The following is a 23177-nucleotide window of genomic DNA, read 5'->3' as shown; positions in this document are numbered from 1 at the left end:
AAAGCAAAGTCATGTGGTCCAACGAAAGAGCAGTTAAGTCTATTGAGCAGACGTTACTGAATGGCTGATTCCAGCAAGTCCATTGTTTCAGATATCTTTCATGTTGTTTCAGGCGTTACTTTCACTTTCGTCCAGCACCACATTTCCAATGTACAAATCTGACTTTATATCAATATTTGACTTCGGCACACCGATGACTAAAAAGGCATTAAGCCAAAAGAACGACAGCGGCAAGATAAACTTCCGCTTACAAAGGAAAATGAATCGCATGTGATTATTACACACCCCCAAAGCACCCAAAACACTAAAATAAATAAGTCTATAACAAGTCGCATATACTCTGATGCCTGCATAGCAGACCGGAATTATTCAAAAATTGTTCATGGCCATTAGCATTGTACCTTAATAAAAAAAAAAAATCCAGGCTCCTTGCATGCCTAGGTCACTTCGCATTAGAACAATTCACTGAGAAATTGTTCAGAAAAAGTCGCACGTCATAATAGGAAATGAGAGCAATTCGAATTGAGCACACTGTGGCTCGAGCAATCATGGTAGCGGTTTCGAAGTATGGCTTTCCTTTAACCTGTAGACAAAATTCACATTACATTCCCAAATAACAATCCTAGCAGAAGTTACGGGGGAAGACGACATTTTTTTTTTCAGCCAACGGGCATGGACCTTTCACTTTGACCTTTGAACTTAAGCCCCTATCATAATCATCATCCATATCAGTGTCTACTCAGTTGAATGACTCCCTGTGACTTCCAAAATCATAGCACATTTCTTGCTAACGTCAGGACTGGTAGACAGTAGTTGCAGCCTAAGTACGATAATACCTGACGTTGACCACCTTCACTACTATCATGTCACGAAAATATGTAGACTAACGGACAAAATGACCGAGGGCTACCTGATTAGCGTACCGACGCATATAGTGACCAAGTGACTTTTGATCCATGGACCAACTGACCCAGGTTATGGCCCGAAGACCCAAGACAGCTTGATATTCGAACTCACCAGGAGTCGGGATTAGCACCCTGTCAGCCTCACTACAGGCGTCCAGCGCAGAACTCCCACAGCTTACGATCCACATGCGGGAACTCGAGGCGCTGTTATTCAGGGGGATTCGACCCCCGAACTTGACGCATGATTTACCCGGAGTTCTCCCACCGCCGACCTCATTCTCGTATTCGACCCGGAAGCAGAGATTAGCCGGAAGTGAGCTGTGACTCTGGTTCGACTTTGAGCGCGTGACAACGGAGCCCCCGTCCTCGAAGTCGTACTGCGCGACCACATCTGTATGGGGTACGAAAACGGATCACAACATAAAATGCACTTGTAAAAGTTTTAATATACACTATTTTTGTGCGAGTTTCCACGTATTGGCAACGGCTTTGTCTACATTTGAAGCTGAATAAAAGTTATTCCGTTCCATTTAATGAATAATACATTTCCTGTCGATGTATATTGTATTCATTCATCTACGCAGATACCTTTCTACATGACGTATTCATACCTACCCATGTACACGTGCATAATCTTATCCTGTAATTATCCGAAACAAATCCGAGAATAATCACAGTCCAAGTTTCCTTATATTTATCACTACAATACTTTCATAGTGCAAAATAACTCTAAAAGTTGAACAGGAGTGATATTACTTGTAGACATAGTTGTCGTGCAGGGATATATGCTACAAGCCTTCCATTACCGAAGGTAACTTGTCTCTGTACAATGTCAGTGACAATGTGGATTGGAGGTCTTGAGCGGTTTAAATGTATACGCAGAAAAAACAAACAAACAAGCAGACAAGGTGATGTCTATAAACGGTAACTACATAATGTCAAGACTTACCCAATTCACTAGGAGACAGCGCTGTAGTGAGCAAAATAGAAAGAAACAAGCATATAAAGGAATGAGGCTTCATTACTTCATGAATTAATTCAAATGTTACAAAACTTAAAGCTCTCTGTCCATGGCTGGTGTATAAAACAATAATGTTCTGTGAGTATACTTTGTAAAATACATTCGAAAACACGGCAATGTGATTGCGCGAAGCATTGAAAAACAAAACAAAACGAAACAGGAAAACGCAGAAACTACTGCAGAACTATATACGACCTATATGTGTGTGACCTGCGCAAAGCGATCGAATGTAGCACCATGGTCTATACAATTTCGATGTAACCTATCTTTCCGGGCACACCAAACGGAGAACAAACTCTACCAACTAGATTCCCTTTCAGAGTATAGTTATTGCCTTGATATCTTGGAACCGATTTTTAATTTTTGGATTTGCTCAAAATGAAAAAAAAAAAAAACCGGCTCCATTGTATCTCTTCGAATCCCTACGAATACCTGACGTATACAAAGAACGTCAAACATGTCACGAACTATTCTAGTATTAGCAACAGATGCGAACGCATATCTTCAAATTTTCGAATTCGTTGGACATTCGTTGGTTTAACACGCTCTAAGTGTGACGGGGCCCTAAGCCATTATGGATTATCATTTGATCTGTAGCTGTGGAATTATATACCAAATTAGATACAGGTTGTAATTCACACTGAGGCAGGAAAATGTTTTGTCTTGGTGTTAGCAAATCTAGGAAACATTGTCCCGTAGAAAATCCCCAAGATCTATATGACATTGCATATTGTTTTCAAACGCAATATCAGCCTGTCAGATTTTACCTATTATGAAATGTTTCAGGTTGCTCGCTAACTAGTTACACAGACTTTTCTCTGATTTTTCTTATAATCTTTTCCCCCCATACGGAGAAGAGAAAAACTTAACTACTGAGCGCCACATAGGCATGTTGTGGGGTCATCCCACGAGCTAGACACCTACGAGTCATACGGTCCACGAGCTACACAATGAAAAAAGTCCCTCAGTCATAAACACCCACGAATCAAATATCTCACGGGCTAGACACCAATTACAATGTAAAACAGGCCCGTGAGCTAGACGCTATATAATTTTAACTTCACAAAAAAAAAAGAAAAACGAGTTTGACACTAGGAGAATGAGGCTCACGAGCTCGAAACTACGAAATTAAGCTCCACGATGTAATGTCAAGCTCGCGAGATTTATTCTCCATCAAGTGTTTGTCTCGTGGGCCTTTTTTTGTTCATTTTTTTTTTCGTTAGTCTGTTGCGCGTCTTGCTCTTGGATCGTATAGGTCGTGGGCCTATTTTAGCTGATGTCAAGCTCATGGGCCCTGCTTACTTAGAGCATACAGTAGCTCATGGGTTGTATAACTCGCGAGCTGTACAACCCGTGATGGGCAGTAGGTACAATTGCCTACAATTCGTGGGCAGTATGACTTTGTGGGCTGCATGACTCGTGAATGTCACGATCGTGACATGCACCCCCTGTTGAAGCAACGCTAATTGATGCGATATACATAGGGATCGCTTCGCCGACAATGACTTCACTTACGGGCAGTGGAGGTCGCATGTCCGGTAGTGTAATCGCTCTCTCCGAAGTCGTTGACGGCCTTGACCTTGACTTGGTATCTTGTGAACGGTAACAGGCGGACGATCTCGAAGTGACTGCCGGAGATGTTGGAGTAGACGATGCATTCTCTTCTCACGCACGCCTTCACCGTGAAAGACTGGAGGGCGCCCCCATTGTACCCCGCCACCCAGTCGACAGTGAGTGATTTGGACGTGGTGCGGGACGTATCAACGCTGACGGACAGCGGTGGGGATGGCTTGGCTGTAGTAGCAAGATATAAAGAGAACAAAGGTAATTGTGAGATAGCATCCTTGCATAATTTAATATAGCAATTTTGTTCGTTCAACTGTGTTTTTTTTTTGCCTTTACCGTCGATGAAAACTCACTACGCTAAAAAGTATTATTCCGACAAGTATTATTACCACTACAGAAACTTCACAACCGCTTCTGCACTTGTGAAGTTATGAAACTTCTGTTTAAAACATGTTTAAGGCAACGCAATAGAAATAATTAGAGGAGACAATAATGCCAACACGTCACAACTCCACTCACTTATTCCACTGAGCTTGATCACGCTGATCGCGACCCCGTTATCGTTGCGGGCCTCGCATCGATAATCTCCGTAGTTCTCGGCGGGATCGATATTGCTGATGTGCAGGAGGCTCGATACTAGTATGGAGTAATCGGTCTGGCGCAGTATCGATTTCGTGACCTCCGATCCTCCTTTCGTCCGATTATCGGGACTGTACCACGTGATGGTGGGTTCGGGGTACGCCTCCGCAACACAGTTCAGCGTGGTGGCGTCCCCTTCGTTGCCATGGACACGGGATCGACCCTCGTTCGTTACATTTGGAGCGTCTGAGCAGAGAAAAAAAAGCCCTCTTTGAAATTGAGTTCACGGACATAAATGGCCAACAGATATCCTATTTTATCCCCAGAAATGTGTGATAAAATAATGATAATGATAGTATCACTTAAATGATGATAATTACGATAAGAGCGATGTAATAATAGTACAATGTATTCCACTTCATTATTGCATTGAGGTAGGTATTGCTCTGTTTACATGGGCAAGCAGGTTTTGACGCTTTTGTTAAAAACAAATCGAAAGGACCGAACTTCCGTCTGTTCATGACAGTGTGGACTGCAGAAATGGATGTCAGTCACATGATATCACAGCCTTCACAGAATAAAGTGACTGATACTAGTCTATATTTTATCTACTTTATTCTATACTGAAACGAAAGTGCGAACGAGATAACACCTGTCTAAACCAGCCATGAGGTAGCTTGTCCTATTTCCCGTGATAACTGGGTCTGAAAAAAGGGGACCACCCTGAAAGGAATACAGAACGCTGAATGTTGATAAAAGGTAATGTAGATGGGATGGGCCGAGTATACCGGGAAAGGGAAATAATATGAATCTTGCCGGGGAAGAAATGGCTTAGGGCGTTCACCGGTGGAAACAGGGTATGGAATTGAGAACATTGTACAAACATGAACGGGAAGGAGGCTTTTCACGTGCACAATGGTGGTGCGGAAGTTTGTCTAGGTGGCTCTTGAGTGATGGTCGACCTTGCTTCGAGTGCATACATTTTGCAAGGTACGGAACATAGGTAGGTACAGCAGCGCAGGACAGATTGGCTATTTTCTTATTTTCTAGTAAAGGAACCATTATTATAAAGGTGTTTGTAAGAATATAATGATTTCGTGTGTGTGGGAAGGTGTTGATCTGCCTGTCTGAATGTATGCAACGTCTATAATAGAAAATACATCTCTGTCTTGCTTTGGGATTGTTTTTGCTTTGTGACACTGCCACATATTCACCTTATCTAAATCACACACTCGTGTTTGTTTCTTTGATTCATTCAACATCCATTCAATAGAGACTGGCTGGCTCGTTGCTGTTCAATGAATTTTTAAAGACAATACATCCGGGATCATGTTATAATAAAAACAATACAATGTTACAAAATGTACCAGGGAGAATCCAGCAATGAAAAGAATTGACATTTGAAAGAAAAACAAATCTTCTTTGTGCATTAACCAGGGAGTGGCGATCACTTCCGCTGTGAAGACGTTGAACCCAATCAGCAGGGTTAAGAAAAAATTACCCGAAGTGAAAGTGCACGAGAGAGAAGAGAGAGAGAAAGAGAGAGAGAGAGAGAGAGAGAGAGAGAGAGAGAGAGAGATTTGATTAAAGGACATATTTTCCCAAATATATGTGTTGCTCGAGTGAATGCAGCAGTATAAGTAGAACACATCAGTGAAGTTTAAGGAAAATCAAACAGTCCGTTTAACCCTAAAAAGACTGGGGGGGGGGGGGGCCTAAAAGGCCCCCCCCCCCCTCGACATTTCGCGCGATTACTCTGCAACACGCAATGCTCTCGCCGCGATGCTCTATGACTTTTTTCTTTTGAGTTTCCCGCACATTTTGACACCAAATTTGTGACGCCCGGGGGTACGGTTCTGAAGTTACATAACTTTTTGTACATGCATGTGAGGCCGAAAATGGCTCAAAAATGTGATTTTGTGTACAAAGTCAATGCAAATTGAGTTTTTTCACATGGTTCATATAAATATACTTATTTTTACTCTAAATGGGTAAATTTAATTTGTTTTAGGAATATTATGCTTCAAAAAGTGTTTGCCACAAATTTTGTAAAAAAAACCAAAAAACAAAAGGTCGAAAAAACAAAGAAATATATAAGAAATTCAAAAAACAATAAAATAAATAAGAAATTAATTTTGATACCGATTTTTTTTCAAGTACATTTGCTAAGAATGCTACAAAGAATAATTAGACCAAAAATTAACACTTTTTGAGCTTTATTTACTGATTTAGATCAAAGAGTCTGATTTCTTGCATAAATTAGCATAATTAATCAAAATAAAATTAAAAAAGACTATTTTGGAAAATTTAAGTATACGATCTTGTAGATTACATCGCACACTACCATTGTGCAAATTTCCGCGGCGATCGCGCGATCCACGGCCGAGATCTTAAAGGGGGGGGGGGGGGGCCCTTTAGCCCCCCCCCCCAGTCTTTCGAGCTACCAAAATAGCCCAGTCTTTTTAGGATTAAAAGAATACTTAAAGTTTCAGTGCTGCTATCGCTAGATGAGAAGACCAAAACGGTTTATGACGTCACCGCAGGACAACGACATAAAGAATAATATATAAAGAGAATTCCACAAAATTTCATTTTAAAGGAAAAGTACCCATTCCCTCAACTTGATACTTACACATGTTGAGGGTGTTATTGTTCACTCTGCTTTCTGAAAGAGGTAAGTCCAGTGCTCTTTCTTTTAGCTAAGAATATGAACATATGTAAATTCTGTTTATAATATTTTCTTTATATCGCTGTCTGCAGTGACGTCACACATTATTGTAGACTTCTCATCATGCAGTGATGGCGGCACGGAAACTTGAAGAATCATGACTTTTGAACGGATTGTCATGTTTTCTTAAAGCTTCCATGGATGTGTTCTACTAACATTGCTGCATTCACTCAATCCACACATATAATATTTGGGTGAACTTATTCTTTAAGCTTTATAGGGATTTCAAAATGTGTGCATGAGCTGAACGCGGAGCTATCCGTTCCGTCTTTGCAAACTTTATCACATAGATTAACCAACCTAACTCGAGTAAAATAACCTAAAGAAGCTTGGCCACTTACGGTGCACGAGAATCTTGGTGTGCACTGAGCTGCTGGGTCCAACGCCGTTGTCAACTGTGCAGCGGTAGAGACCCGCGTCGGACCGACTGACCCGGTCGAACCGCAGAGTGTTGCGCGAGCTGCCCTCGGCGTGTCCCGCTTCGTCGATGCGCACCCAGCGAATGTTGTCCGGGCCCATGGGATTACCGTCCGCCCAGCACGTCATCTCGACGTTCCGCGTTCCCTCCGTCACGTCCAAATTCCGCGTCCCCTCAGTCACGTCCGAGAGCGGCTGGCTGGAATTTACCGCCACATTGGACGGGGGATCTGTCAATACACAAAAGAGTTGCCGTTTTAGGGACTAGAAAATTTCACATGTGTAATGTGTTATCACCTAGTACATGTGCACAAACTGAAACAAATGCCCCATATTATCTAAGAAACATATCTTTTTCAAATGGACGAAAGATAGGAAAGCTTACATGGTACATGCAGAATGCAGGTAATAATGAACATCAGCTTTAGAAAAAAAAATCTATGAGTTCACTGGAATGTTTAAGGCTCTGCAGAGCGACAAAGATAGCAAAATATGGAAAATATTCAGAACGCTGTAGGGCAACATTAAATACGAAGGCGCACTTACATTTGACATCTGGCCGACAGGGATCTGAGCAGAGCTGGTCACACATAGACGTTCTCTCTATGCAGCAAACAAACTCCTTGCCGAAGTCTTGCTTTTCAAAGCGTCTCGTGTACGTGAGCAGGCTCGACCCGTCTTCGGCAGTTCCCGAGGAAAACTCGTCTGTTCGGTTGCTCATTGAAACACCGTCGTACAACCAGTAGAGATTCGGAGGGGGCGAAGTTGCTGCCGAGCGGCAGCCGAGTGTCGCCGAATCTCCGGCAGTTACCGAAGTCGGGCAATCGTGAACTACCACCGATGATGGACACACTATGGGATTGAAATCAGTATAATAATAATAATAATAATAATAATTACTCGGATCACCTATACTACTACTACTACTACTACTACTACTACTACTAATAATAATAATAATGACTTATTTATCCAGGGTAGCCTCTTTAGTGTTGCCACTACTCTACCAGAGGGCCCAGCCATTATCATTACCCCAGCGTTGCCAGGTACACTTATACACCTGGGTCGAGAGGTACATGGTGGGTAAAAACGTCCTGTCGAAGGACGTAAGCACTGGGCTGGATTCGAACTAGGGTCCTGCGACGGGGAGTCGGGAGTCTTATCCACTATATGCAACAGCCCCCAACACACACACACACACACACACACACACACACACACACACACACACACACACACACACACACCAGCAATGTATCTATCACTCATTGTTTAAACGCAGTTTCAGCTCAGTCAAAACCATAAATCGAATGTTTACTCAATAACAGGAAGTATCATCTGATTGTGTCATTTCATGATCATAATTATCATAAAATAATATGAAAATGTTTCGAACGGTAATCAACCTTGCACGTCAAGCCGAACGCTGGATGAAATTATTCTGCCAGAACTGGGATGCGTTGCTAGGCACCGAAGAGTTTTATCCGCATCCCCCAGTGTGGGCGTAACCTCCACGAGCCGAGAAGACGATATGAGCCGGCTATCGCTCGGAGTCGCCACGTCCACCTGGTCGCTCATGCTGATATCGATACCGTCCGATTCCCACGTGATCGTCACACCGGGCTTGGCGGGCGATAGTATCGCGCATCGGAGCTGATACGATTGGCCGACTTGGACTTGAACGCTCGAGTTGTTGTCGTAGTCGTTGGACCAGTAGTCTGAGATGACAACTCCTCGAGGAGGGACTGAAAGTGGCGAAGAAAAAAAATATCAGAAAAAAATGGAAAAAAAAAAACAAACAAACTTTCGCACCAATCAAAATCGAGGATGAATCAAACGATCCTCATATGAGACAAAGTTCACTTTTGGAGGAAGTTTTCCCTTCAAAAAGAGGCAATGTGTACATAAATCATGTATTGCACAATTAGTCATTAAGGGCCCATTAAAAGAAACATTAAAGAAACATTATTACACTGTATTATGTTTGGTACAATTCAACATGAAGAGGAACAAGATTATTGAAAACTGCGTATCAGAGTATTATCAATTCCTTGAAAAGCTTATGCCAAAACTGTCTGAAGGAACATACGTGCTCTGACACAGGGGAGGGGGTTTAGTCTTGCAGGTTTATGGCACGGGAAGCGCATTGGTTCAAACAAAATCACATTCGTGTATAGACCTGGTAGGAGGTGACGATTCGACGGAGGCATAATATGGAACAATAATTTAAGACGGCTTGTATTGAGACTACAATTTCGCAATGGACACCTACAATTGGTGACTTCTCACACGCACTCCGATTCAAAGTCCGAGCGAGTGTTTACGGATCTTCGCTGGCATACAGAAATAAATGCCTCACATACCAATTTGTAATGACAGAGCTAAAATTGTTTTTCCAAGTAAAGTCACATAAAGATAATCACGACTTAGTGTCAGGGAATTCCACATAAAAACAACTGCCACATAAAAGAAAAGCCCTTTTAAGGGTTGTTTGTTTGTTTGTTTGTTTATTTGTTTTAATTTTTCTTTCCTCGCAACCGCAGTTTGGCGTGCCAGTTTGTATGATGTCCTGTGACAACAAGGCGTTTCGTGCCAATTCATATTTGGCATGTTAAGGAATGCTTCTAAAGATTTAGGCCTCATTATGTGCGATGGCGTTGAACGTATTGACAAGCTGTTACTATAGCAACAATCGTGCTGATAACAGCATTCCTACCTGTTTGGGGGGAAATGCTGCATTGGAAACCAATCACTACCACCGTTATCATCTAATTATTTCTATCTCTTTCATAATCCATGCTTTTCCCGTTATCTCTTAGATTTCATCGATTATCATAAAGAAGGACAATCATAGCGTCTTAGTGGGGACAATAATCTTAGGGGTGATAATAGCATATATGTAGGCCTACTGTAAATCCTGGAACGTGCTGCAAAATGAGTAAGCAAAATTTGAGATCACGAAAGGGAGGGAGAGAGAGAGAAAGAGAGGGAGAGACATTGGTTTCTTTGATTTTGTGTATGCATTTTTTGAGGGTCCCATACCTTATAAGCTTTGCTTTTTAGTGGGACCCTCCATTTCCATTCTAATTCTTTGTATTATGCATATGTATATACCTTAGAAAGGAATTTCTGTTGTTACTCGTGACCACATGTACGTTTTCTTTGAAATTGTAACAAATATGTTCTGTTAATGCATTGTATATAATTTTCCCTGTTTATTCAATGGAAATGGAAATAAAGTTGAAAGTTGAAAGTTGAAAGAGAACAGCAGAAAGAGGGAGAGATGAGTTATGTTTTATACTGCTGTTCTGAACAACATGTTTCACAAAGGAGCATGCTTGGTTTCACGTACACATAGAACAGATCTAAATAGGACCTATTGTTAGGACACCTAAAAAGTGATGTGAGTGCAGGGGATCAGGTATCACTGATTAGGGCAGGGGTTGCAGGTAATCTTACAAGTCATTGAAAATACTTCAATATATACTGTGTCTTTCATTATTGTTAACAAATAAAACGTCTCCAAAACTTGTGTGGACTCACGTTAATGACACTTGGCCAAACATGGAAGAAGAATTCACATTTCAATATCTTTAAAACGTCTGTCGTGAGAGGCTACATGTAAATAGTCCTGTGACGTTTTAACGTAACTGTTCCTTGTTACTGAGTGAAGCTTTACTTAAAAGGGCATGAGTAAATATGGGATTGCGCTAGCAAAATTTGCGAAAGATGGTTTATCTCGATACAACCACATCGCGGTATGTCGTATAACTCACGTATGTGCTTTAGACATGCTGTCCTAACATTCGATTCGAATGTCATTGGAATGTTAACTACAGTCTGTAATAAAAGACACGCTGTAAGTCTAGGGGCTGGGCATGATGAGTGTGAAATCATGATGCTCAAACAGTTGGTAGACACGACAGCAGAATGCGAGATTAAAGAAATAAAGATTAAATAAAAGTCTTACAGCAATATCATGCTCAATCTCTTTCTTTGAGTTTGAGTTAAGTAGAGTCTGATTAAGTTTATGTTCTTTAGGTTGTTGTCATTTTTATTTGATATACCATGATAAATTATATGAGTATTAGGAGAATTCTAGACCAGCTTCAAGCTAATCTGAAAAGAAAGAGTAAATTTTACTAGCAAAGCAGTGAAAATTTGATCAAGATCAGATTAAAGATGAGGAAGATAGTATACGAAATCTGAAAGATGCGCTATATTTTCTTTTTGCCAACAATTCTCGAACGGATGATATGAATATTGCAAATGATTATGTTATCACCTTGACAGAATTTTTCAATTTATGCGTGCCATAGAAAATGACGAGCAAAATTCAATTCTTCTGCAATTCTGCTATAGAAATGTAAAACATAGTGTTATTCCTGGGTGAATAACTTAAAGATAATCATCAGTCTGACATGTATTATGTTAGGATTTGAGAGTGGGACATAATTGGGTTTCCACAAAATTATAGAAATTTCAAGCTTTCATGTACAAAATATCTGGCCAGCTGTGACGCAACTGCATCACCAACAGCAACCCATTTTTCACTGTTCAAAAACTGTTCCGTGAAAATAAGCAAAACTTCACAATTTCGAAACTTCCCGAATTGTTATCAAATTTTAATTAATTTTCCACTGGTGTGCTTGTAAAATTTTGCTATCTCTTTTCAATTTGATTTTCAGCTGGTCTGGAATCCTCATCGCAAACTAGAGATTGTAATTTGTCATCACTGACAAATTAAGGTGATCCGATCTTTTTTTTTATCAATGATTCGAGTCCTGATACTGCAAAGTCTCAGCTACAACATATTAAAATCTGAGAGAAATTCACCGAAGCATAAGTAAGATAGTGCTCGATAAAGAGAGTCATGTCAATTTTCACATCTAAAAAAATTCCCTCCCATAGAGATAACACGTCATAGCGAAGATAGAAAAAGAAGTACATGTGACCTTTGACCCCACTTTGCACAGACAAGATGGCATCTGAGCAAAAAGTGGTTATTTTGTGAAATGATCCTTGTTACATGGTCTTTGTGTGTGCAAAATATGGGAAAGATAGGACATGTATTCACCAAGATACAGGATGAAACATTTATGACCTTTGACCCTAATTTACATACCCAAGATGGTGTCTGATCAAGTAGTTGTTATTTTATGAAATAATGTACGTGACATGAACTAAACATGTGCAAAATATGGGATTGATAGCCATTGTTGTTGTTCATCTATTGCACAGAAAGTAGTAGAAAGAAAGAAAAATAAAGAAAAAAATATGTTATTTTATAGAAATTTGAAGGAGAAGCATAAAAAAATCAGAAAAAGACTAGAGATTGTAATTTGTCATCACTGACAAATTAAGGTGATCCGATTTTTTTTATCAATGATTCGAGTCCTGATCGCAATAGGCATGACCATGAAAGTTTCATCTGTGTTTAGAGACATTAGCCGTGTGATGTTTGGATTCTCATTTAGCAAAGGGACTCATATCTGCCATGTTTGGTACCAAATTTTGTATACACTATAACGAAGAAACAGCAACAAGTACATATAACCTTTGTCCCACCTTTACACTCCCAAGATGGCATCTGATGAAATAGTGGTTATTTTGTGAAATGATTCTTGCGACATCGTCTATACGTGTAAAAAATATGGGAAAGATAGGACAGGTATTCACCAAGATACAAGATGAAACATTTGTGACCTTTGACCCTAATTTACATACCCAAGATGTTGTCCGATTAAGTGGTTGTTATTTTATGAAATAATGTACGTGACATGAACTAAACATGTGCAAAATATGGAAGTGATGGGGCATGTTTCTTTTGAGTTATTGCAAAGAAAGTTGCAGAAAGAAAGAAATATCTCAATACGTAGAAGATAAGATTTATTTTCAAACAAGTTTTTTAACCTGATGCTGACATCGTATGAAAAAAACGAAGGGCAGAAAATAATAGCGCAAAAGCTTAGCGGCTTGTGCCGAAAGGGTGGGTTGGGTGGTGGCGCGTCGCGTTAATGGAAACACCACCCTTCGTCCAAAGCCCCCCCCCCCCCCCCGGTTTTGCCGAAAGGGTGCGTTGGGAGCGTTGGGTCGCGTCGCGTTGACTGGAACCCCACCCTTCGTCCAAAGCCCCCCCCCCCCCGGTTTTGCCGAAAGGGTGCGTTGGTACTTTTTCTTATGTAATATCAAAAGAATTGAATTTATATTTAACCTTCAAACAACCATTTCAAAGAGGCTATCGTCCGGATCAGTTTACACTCTAATACAACTTGGTCTACAGCCAGTTGGTCTAATAGACTGTTTAATATCAGTTGGTCTAATATGTACCAGTTGGTCTAGTCATCATTTCGTCCAATTACTGTTTGGTCTAATTGCTATTTGTTGTTTAATATCAGTTGGTTAGATATGAATTCAAAACTCGTCCTTTAACCCTATAAAGCCCAAGGGGGGGGGGGGGGCACATTGTGCCCCCTACCCGATTTTCATTCGCCACTCCTTCGCCCTTAATTCAGTTTTAACCAAATTTGGTGACTTTTCTAAAAATCTTATTCCAAACATTTTGATATATGATTAAGCTATATTTGATATTGCTGGTTGCCATGGCAACAATAAAACTGACAACCATGTCAGTCAGATTTTGCATATTTTTCTGTTCCAATTCCAATTACCCATATTATAATTATAAAATGGGCGTTTCTTGGCTGAAATTTGCTGAAGGAGCAAAATGTGAAGTAATTATGGCCCTGAAATGTTTTTCCTATTATTTCCTTTGTTTTTCTGTAACAATGCCATAAAACAGTAGATATAATAGAGATACTTGAAAATAACAGTATTTTCCAAAGATTGCCATTCTATTTTGTGTCATTTTGATTCCTCCACCCAAGTTATACCTCTAATATCATTTGTTTATCACATTATCAATCTGCAAACTTAAAATTCCGATATTATTGGTATATGAAATATGATAACTATATGCATGTACCTATCCCTAACAATACATCTCAGGTCTCATAATGTATTTCTTTATTTTGTTATGAATAGCGCCCCCATGTAGTGACCTTGAGAAATTTCGACCATAAAAAATAATGAGCTTTGACTTGCAAATCGTTTGTGGCAAATATGAAAAATATTGGTCTATGATAACACATAGTGGGGATAAAGAAATTATACAGAAAAATCATGTTTTTAGCATATTTCCTATGTATTTCTTTATATTTTGGTGAATAGCGCCCTCTATGTGTCACCATGAAAAAAATCAAGTATGCGGTCATGTAGACTATGAGTTGCTCTACCCATGTGCCGAATGTGACGATGAAACATCAAACAATAACATCAAGATAGCTTGGGCTTTATAGGGCTACATGAGAAAAAGAGAAAAAGTACCAACGCACCCTTTCGGCAAAACCGGGGGGGCTTTGGACGAAGGGTGGGGTTCCAGTCAACGCGACGCGATCCAACGCTCCCAACGCACCCTTTCGGCAAAACCGGGGGGGGGGGGGGCATTGGACGAAGGGGGGTGTTCCCATTAACGCGACGCGCCACCACCCAACCCACCCTTTCGGCACAAGCCAAGCTTAGCTACCACATATTAAAATCTGGGAGAAATTCACCAAAGGGTAAGTGAGCTAGTGCTCGGTAAAGACAATCATGTCAATTTTCACATCTAGAAAAATTTTCTCCCATAGAAATAACACGTCATAACGAAGACACAGAGAGAATTACATATGACCTTTGAACCCACTTTGCACACCGAGAATGGCATCTGAGCAAAAAGTGGTTATTTTGTGAAATGATTCTTGAAACATAGTCTTTGCGTGTGCAGAATATGGGAAAGATAGAACATGTATTCACCAAGATACAGCATGAAAGATTTATGACCTTTGACCCTAATTTACATACCCAAGATGGTGTTCGATCGAGTAGTTGTTATTTTATGAAATAAAGTTCGTGACATAAACTAAACATATGCAAAATATGAGGATGATAGGGGCTGTTTCTCTTGAGTTATTGCAAAGAAAGTTGCAGAAAGAAAGGAATATCTAAATACATCGAAGATAAGCTTGAATTTCAACCAAGTTTTTTGACGTGATCCGGACGTCGTCTGAAAAAACGATAACGATAGCGCAAAGTCTCAACTGCAACATCTGGGAAAATTCACGGAAGGGTAAGTGAGCTAGTGCTCGATATAGATAGTCATGTCAATTTTCATTTTCAGAAAAACTGCACTCCCGTGGAGATAACACGTAAACTGGTCAAATTTGACAAGGTTCCTTTTAAATCATTTTCCGAGGTGATGCAGTCATCCAATCAAATTGTAACGTAATAATAATGAAAGACCATTTAATAAGCTACAACATACTGAAATCTAGGGGGAAAGCGGCAAACGATAAGTGAGATACGCTCGAATAAACTTGAAATTTGATGACGTCATTTTGAAAATTCCTTTTTTTTATCTTATTAAGAAATTTGATATCTTTTAAACATTTTTCCAGCATCTCCAACCCATGAAATGACATGTACAACTCATTGGCTTTTAGAATGTGTAAAGAAAATGGGATATCAACGTCAATTAATTCTGACGAGTAAAATCGGATTTAAAATTGGCGGTTATTTCCAGAAAAACTGCACTCCAATATATAGAGCAAACACGCAAATGGGTCAAATTTGACAAGGTTACCTTCAATCAATTTTTAGGAGGTGAAGACTTCATTTGATGAAAATTTTGATTGATCAAAACTTATAGAGCATTAAATTAGCTACAACATACTGAAATCTGGGTGAAAATCGGCGAAGGATAAGTGAGATACGCTCGAGTAAACTTGAAAATTGATGACGTCATTTTAAAAATGTACTTTTTTTATTTCATTAAGAAATTTGATATCTTTTGATCATTTTCTAAGCATCGCCAACCCATGATTTGACATGTTCAACTCATCAGCTTTCAAAATATGTAAAGAAAATGGGGGGTCATCGTCCATCCTGACGAGCAAAATTGGATTTAAAATTGGCAGTTTTTTTGGCATAGTTACACTGTATATCGCCATTGACGCGCGCGCGGAATTTCAACTTTGACGGGCCCTTATGACGTCATATTGAGTCGGATTGACTTGAAACTTGGTAGAAATATTCCTTGACATTTCGGACATCCGATCCGATTGAAAAAACGGGGAATTCGTATGACATATGTGCTGTGCGCGCGCATATGTGCGCGCGCGTACGCGTCCGTCCATTTTTTTCAATTTTTCAAAAAATACTCCAAATGATCTGAAACGTGTGCAAAAAAATTTTGAGCTCGATTGGAGCATACAAATATTTCAACGCGCGCGTACGCGCACGTTTTAAGAGAATATATGAATTTTGAGAACATGAGTAAAATGCGCATAACTTGAAATATATGCGACGTAAATTTCATTGAAAAATTCTATTCCATTAATGAGATATGATTGAGAATGTGTTTTCATATAATGACGTCATAGTGACGTCACGGTCGACTGATCACAATGATACATTAGATTTGTCGTCTTTGGGACATGATGCATACATGGTATAATTTTGAAATTGATAGGCAGCGGACTTTTTGAGCTAACCTCTGCACAACTTTTGCGGAGAAATAAAGAAACAAAGAAGAAGAAAGAATCCGTACAGATACAGAAGGTGATCCGAAGGATACTCGGATCACCTAATGAAGCTAAGCTTTGATTTTAGCCGAGTTTTTCGACGTGATTTCGACGTAATTTCGACGTCGTAGGAAAAAATGGAGGACATATGCACGATAGCGCAAATTCTCAGCTACAACATATTAAAATCTGGGAGAAATTCACCAAAGGGTAAGTGAGCTAGTGCTCGGTAAAGACAATCATGTCAATTTTCACATCTGGAAAAATTCCCTGCCATAGAGATAACACGTCATAACGAAGATACAGAATGGAGCACATATGATCTTTGACCCCACTTTGCACAGACAAGATGGCATCTGAGCAAAAAGTGATAATTTTATGAAATGATTCTTGAAACATGGTCTTTGCGTGTGCAAAATATGGGAAAGATGGGACATATATTCACCAAGATACAGCATGAAACATTTATGACCTTTGACCCTAATTTACATACCCAAGATGGTGTCTGATCGATTAGTTGTTATTTTATGAAATAATGTACGTGACATAAACTAAACATGTGCAAAATATGGGGGTGATAGGGGCTCTCTCTTTTGAGTTATTGCAAAGAAAGTTGCAGAAAGAAAGGAATATCTCAATACATCGAAGATAAGCTTGAATTTCAACCAAGTTTTTTGACGTGATCCCAACATCGTATGAAGATACAGAGGGCACACTTACGATAGCCCTAAGTGTCAGCTACAACATATTAAAATCTGGGAGAAATTCACCGAAGCGTAAGTAAGCTAGTGCTCGATAAAGACAGTCATGTCAATTTTCATTTCCAGAAAAACTGCACTCCCATAGAGATAACACGTAAACTGGTCAAATTTGACAAGGTTACTTTCAATCCATTTGACGAGGTAAAGAAATCATCTGATTAAAACTTTAATTGATCAAAACTTATAGAGCATTAAATTAGCTACAACATACTGAAATCTGGGTGAAAATCGGCGAAGGATAAGTGAGATACGCTCGAGTAAACTTGAAAATTGATGACGTCATTTTAAAAATGTACTTTTTTTATTTCATTAAGAAATTTGATATCTTTTGATCATTTTCTAAGCATCGCCAACCCATGATTTGACATGTTCAACTCATCAGCTTTCAAAATATGTAAAGAAAATGGGGGGTCATCGTCCATCCTGACGAGCAAAATTGGATTTAAAATTGGCAGTTTTTTTGGCATAGTTACACTGTATATCGCCATTGACGCGCGCGCGGAATTTCAACTTTGACGGGCCCTTATGACGTCATATTGAGTCGGATTGACTTGAAACTTGGTAGAAATATTCCTTGACATTTCGGACATCCGATCCGATTGAAAAAACGGGGAATTCGTATGACATATGTGCTGTGCGCGCGCATATGTGCGCGCGCGTACGCGTCCGTCCATTTTTTTCAATTTTTCAAAAAATACTCCAAATGATCTGAAACGTGTGCAAAAAAATTTTGAGCTCGATTGGAGCATACAAATATTTCAACGCGCGCGTACGCGCACGTTTTAAGAGAATATATGAATTTTGAGAACATGAGTAAAATGCGCATAACTTGAAATATATGCGACGTAAATTTCATTGAAAAATTCTATTCCATTAATGAGATATGATTGAGAATGTGTTTTCATATAATGACGTCATAGTGACGTCACGGTCGACTGATCACAATGATACATTAGATTTGTCGTCTTTGGGACATGATGCATACATGGTATAATTTTGAAATTGATAGGCAGCGGACTTTTTGAGCTAACCTCTGCACAACTTTTGCGGAGAAATAAAGAAACAAAGAAGAAGAAAGAATCCGTACAGATACAGAAGGTGATCCGAAGGATACTCGGATCACCTAATGAAGCTAAGCTTTGATTTTAGCCGAGTTTTTCGACGTGATTTCGACGTAATTTCGACGTCGTAGGAAAAAATGGAGGACATATGCACGATAGCGCAAATTCTCAGCTACAACATATTAAAATCTGGGAGAAATTCACCAAAGGGTAAGTGAGCTAGTGCTCGGTAAAGACAATCATGTCAATTTTCACATCTGGAAAAATTCCCTGCCATAGAGATAACACGTCATAACGAAGATACAGAATGGAGCACATATGATCTTTGACCCCACTTTGCACAGACAAGATGGCATCTGAGCAAAAAGTGATAATTTTATGAAATGATTCTTGAAACATGGTCTTTGCGTGTGCAAAATATGGGAAAGATGGGACATATATTCACCAAGATACAGCATGAAACATTTATGACCTTTGACCCTAATTTACATACCCAAGATGGTGTCTGATCGATTAGTTGTTATTTTATGAAATAATGTACGTGACATAAACTAAACATGTGCAAAATATGGGGGTGATAGGGGCTCTCTCTTTTGAGTTATTGCAAAGAAAGTTGCAGAAAGAAAGGAATATCTCAATACATCGAAGATAAGCTTGAATTTCAACCAAGTTTTTTGACGTGATCCCAACATCGTATGAAGATACAGAGGGCACACTTACGATAGCCCTAAGTGTCAGCTACAACATATTAAAATCTGGGAGAAATTCACCGAAGCGTAAGTAAGCTAGTGCTCGATAAAGACAGTCATGTCAATTTTCATTTCCAGAAAAACTGCACTCCCATAGAGATAACACGTAAACTGGTCAAATTTGACAAGGTTACTTTCAATCCATTTGACGAGGTAAAGAAATCATCTGATTAAAACTTTAATTGATCAAAACTTATAGAGCATTAAATTAGCTACAACATACTGAAATCTGGGTGAAAATCGGCGAAGGATAAGTGAGATACGCTCGAGTAAACTTGAAAATTGATGACGTCATTTTAAAAATGTACTTTTTTTATTTCATTAAGAAATTTGATATCTTTTGATCATTTTCTAAGCATCGCCAACCCATGATTTGACATGTTCAACTCATCAGCTTTCAAAATATGTAAAGAAAATGGGGGGTCATCGTCCATCCTGACGAGCAAAATTGGATTTAAAATTGGCAGTTTTTTTGGCATAGTTACACTGTATATCGCCATTGACGCGCGCGCGGAATTTCAACTTTGACGGGCCCTTATGACGTCATATTGAGTCGGATTGACTTGAAACTTGGTAGAAATATTCCTTGACATTTCGGACATCCGATCCGATTGAAAAAACGGGGAATTCGTATGACATATGTGCTGTGCGCGCGCATATGTGCGCGCGCGTACGCGTCCGTCCATTTTTTTCAATTTTTCAAAAAATACTCCAAATGATCTGAAACGTGTGCAAAAAAATTTTGAGCTCGATTGGAGCATACAAATATTTCAACGCGCGCGTACGCGCACGTTTTAAGAGAATATATGAATTTTGAGAACATGAGTAAAATGCGCATAACTTGAAATATATGCGACGTAAATTTCATTGAAAAATTCTATTCCATTAATGAGATATGATTGAGAATGTGTTTTCATATAATGACGTCATAGTGACGTCACGGTCGACTGATCACAATGATACATTAGATTTGTCGTCTTTGGGACATGATGCATACATGGTATAATTTTGAAATTGATAGGCAGCGGACTTTTTGAGCTAACCTCTGCACAACTTTTGCGGAGAAATAAAGAAACAAAGAAGAAGAAAGAATCCGTACAGATACAGAAGGTGATCCGAAGGATACTCGGATCACCTAATAAAAAACAAACTTCAAATAATTTTGTATTACATCAGAATGCAACATAACAAACCATAAACCTTGTGAGTATATCCAAGTCTATAATATGCCATAATCACGATAACTTTGCCAGTTCTCGCCCTTCTCCCCCTATTCTTTCCCTATACGTCTGTTCATTTTACGCCGTCTACACCTACTACTGTTTAAACAGGTTGTAAATATAGTTATAATGCAAGGTGGTATAAAGAGCCAGTGCAATGAATGAAAAAACGGTCAAAGGGTAATCGCGTCGATTTAATGTCACTAACTAAACATGATCGAGCAAAGGTGACTACAGTGGCTTCGCTCGGGGCGCGAGAAAATCACATCGCATTGAGGAAGGAACATTATGGTTTTTTGCCCAGCACGATATGAGAATCATATTTATCATTCTTATTCTTTATTCTTTGCTTCATTTGCAGGAACATCAAAACTTTGGAGATACGCAAATGAAAGTGGTAAGAAAGAACTTCCGATGACAGAGGATTTCCTGAGGGAAATTGAAAACTTTAATAACTAGAAGTTCTTTTCATTTTGGTTAATGCTGTACAAGCACCATTGCAGGTAATCTCCCATTTCATTGACTTGTGACCAGCTCGATGAAGGATCTATATAACCACGGCAATTTGCAGCCGGTATCTCCAAATCTCCACGGCACCGTACTAATGGAGACCAAGATAAAGGCGTTCAAGCCCTGACGTCATATTATTATTTTTTTTCCTGGCGTCTCTTTCCCCCTCAATAATAGGTCACACCATAAAGATATTAATTGAAGTCAAAATTGAGAAAAAAAAAGAAATGTCAGATTAATTGATGAGAAATGAGCACTGCTTACTTGGTGTCCACATCGCTGCGTTTGTTGACAAGGGTATTGTTGGAGGCAGATGGTGCAAAGTTATATGAATTGATGGCGCAGATTCGTAACATTAGATATTCATGTAGGACTACCTGACCTGAAGAAGATTTAAAAGAATGACGCTAATTATGAAAAAGTTTCCTGTATATGTATACCAAAATGTATGAAGGCAGTGGTACGAAAGACCTGTAATTTCAGATTTTACACGTATCTCAAGATTTATTGTTTTTTTTTTTTTTTTTGCTTCTTACCGTTTACTGTAAGCTGTGTGTCACTGGACAACAACACGAACTCACTGGTGAACAGTGAGCACGAATAGACGCCTTCGTCGTCGAGATTGACGCGGTAGATGGTCAAGTTCCCGCTGAACGACATATCGACGCTAAGGTCGTAGCGCTCCCTGGGAGTAGCGTCCGGCCATGACACCTCGCACGTCTGGCCACACTCGAACGTGGCGATATTATCATTGTCCTTCGACCACGTCAGATACCCAAACTCTGCTGACGACGTCCTCGGCGCGTATGTGCACGTCAGTACGACGTTGTCGCCCTCGACCGCCGTGACCTGAGGCTGTGTCGTTATCGTGGTCCGTGCCCCGAGCGCTTTAGGGACAACCAGATGAGAGAAAGACAAAAATAACGACGAAATAATTAAAAAGAAAATTTCACTCATGTCGAAGGAAAAGCAACAAAAAATATCAGTTTTTATTCTTATTGTTTTTTTTCCGGGTTTGGGGTCAAAGGTATACGCAGTTTGTCTGTTACATCATGAATTTGTTTCTTTTCGTACGATAATTATCGTGTTACCTCTTTTCTAATGTAATGCGCAATACCTTATAGTTTTCATTGAATTGCAGTTTAACTATAACATGTATAACAGTTCTTATCTGAAGATATTATTCCGTATTCTCATTTCATTTCCATTAGTGTATACTTTCATAGCATAGACTTTCTATTTCAAACATTAGTGTTCTGTCCCCTGCTGCGTTCTGCCATGACATCAAATATTACAAAAAAGTGACTATTTTTTAAAAATAAATAATGGGACCGAAAATGAGAAACTGACTTACATTGTCACAGTACATTGACTTTTAACCTGAACCTTACCTTTCACCTTTGCCATTTCAATAGAATTATTTACTATTTCCACGTTTTTAGTAAATCGTATTTTCATTGAACATCTAAAATAGGTACAAAAAAAAAATTAATTGGCAGAAAAAGAGCTTTGTTTGGTGAAAGGTAGAAACAGACATTTGACCTATGACCTTTGGGACTTTGGCCTATCACCCTAATTACAGTAGTCTGATGGGCCAAGTATTTTGAAAATCTATAAAAGGACTGTTTAGTTTTGTTCATACTGGGTTGGTCTGATCTGAGGCGAAGGGATGAACGAATGCAGAGACAGACAACCGAAAAGCATAACAACTTTATCTTTAAGAGGACCTAGTCGAGGCTTTAAGAAATGTACAGCACTTTGTGTCAATGGGAATGGGAAGCCAAACACCATGTTTACTGCTGTATGTGATATTATTTGCTCCCATCCCACTTCCTATTCCCCTCCAACAAAACGAAACAGACTTGGCTGTAAGTCATTCTTTATAGTAGCACATGACACTTAAAACAGTTGAACTTCATAGAGTGATCGAGAGAGAATATGGATACTTTGGAAAGTATCCCAGTATTTAGACAAAGCATAGCATTTCTTTAATATTTGGCACCGAAACTATAATCCTATACTATTGTAAACTCGAATTGA

At 39.4% G+C, this 23177-nt stretch overlaps 1 protein-coding gene across 1 annotated transcript; it reads right to left on the bottom strand.

Annotated features, from left to right (window-relative positions):
• Positions 1-883: 883 nt before the first annotated feature.
• LOC139708047 (nephrin-like) lies at positions 884-22544 on the bottom strand. Its single transcript, XM_071620065.1, has 9 exons — positions 22529-22544; positions 21674-22024; positions 8623-8961; positions 7763-8047; positions 7141-7446; positions 4012-4317; positions 3442-3720; positions 1855-1875; positions 884-1296 (listed from the first exon to the last, which is right to left on the bottom strand). The coding sequence occupies exons 1-9, from the start codon at positions 22542-22544 to the stop codon at positions 884-886; spliced, it is 2316 nt and encodes a 771-aa protein (XP_071476166.1).
• Positions 22545-23177: the final 633 nt, after the last annotated feature.

The sequence above is a fragment of the Diadema antillarum genome, unplaced genomic scaffold (genome assembly GCF_040938485.1).
Source record: "Diadema antillarum isolate AM-2024a unplaced genomic scaffold, OU_Dant_1.0 scf00000004, whole genome shotgun sequence".
In the NCBI taxonomy this organism is placed as follows: Eukaryota; Metazoa; Echinodermata; class Echinoidea; order Diadematoida; family Diadematidae; genus Diadema; species Diadema antillarum.
The sequence above is the reverse complement of the archived record's forward strand: the minus strand, read 5'-3'. Positions and strand labels throughout refer to the sequence as shown.

Bases quoted from the DNA above. Each gene is read 5' to 3' on its own strand.
- LOC139708047 (XM_071620065.1), bottom strand. The intron at 7,447-7,762 runs GTAAGTGCGCCT...GTGTATTGACAG, and splicing joins CTGTCGGCCAGATGTCAAAT to ATCCCCCGTCCAATGTGGCG. The intron at 3,721-4,011 runs GTGAGTGGAGTT...TTGCTACTACAG, and splicing joins GATCAAGCTCAGTGGAATAA to CCAAGCCATCCCCACCGCTG.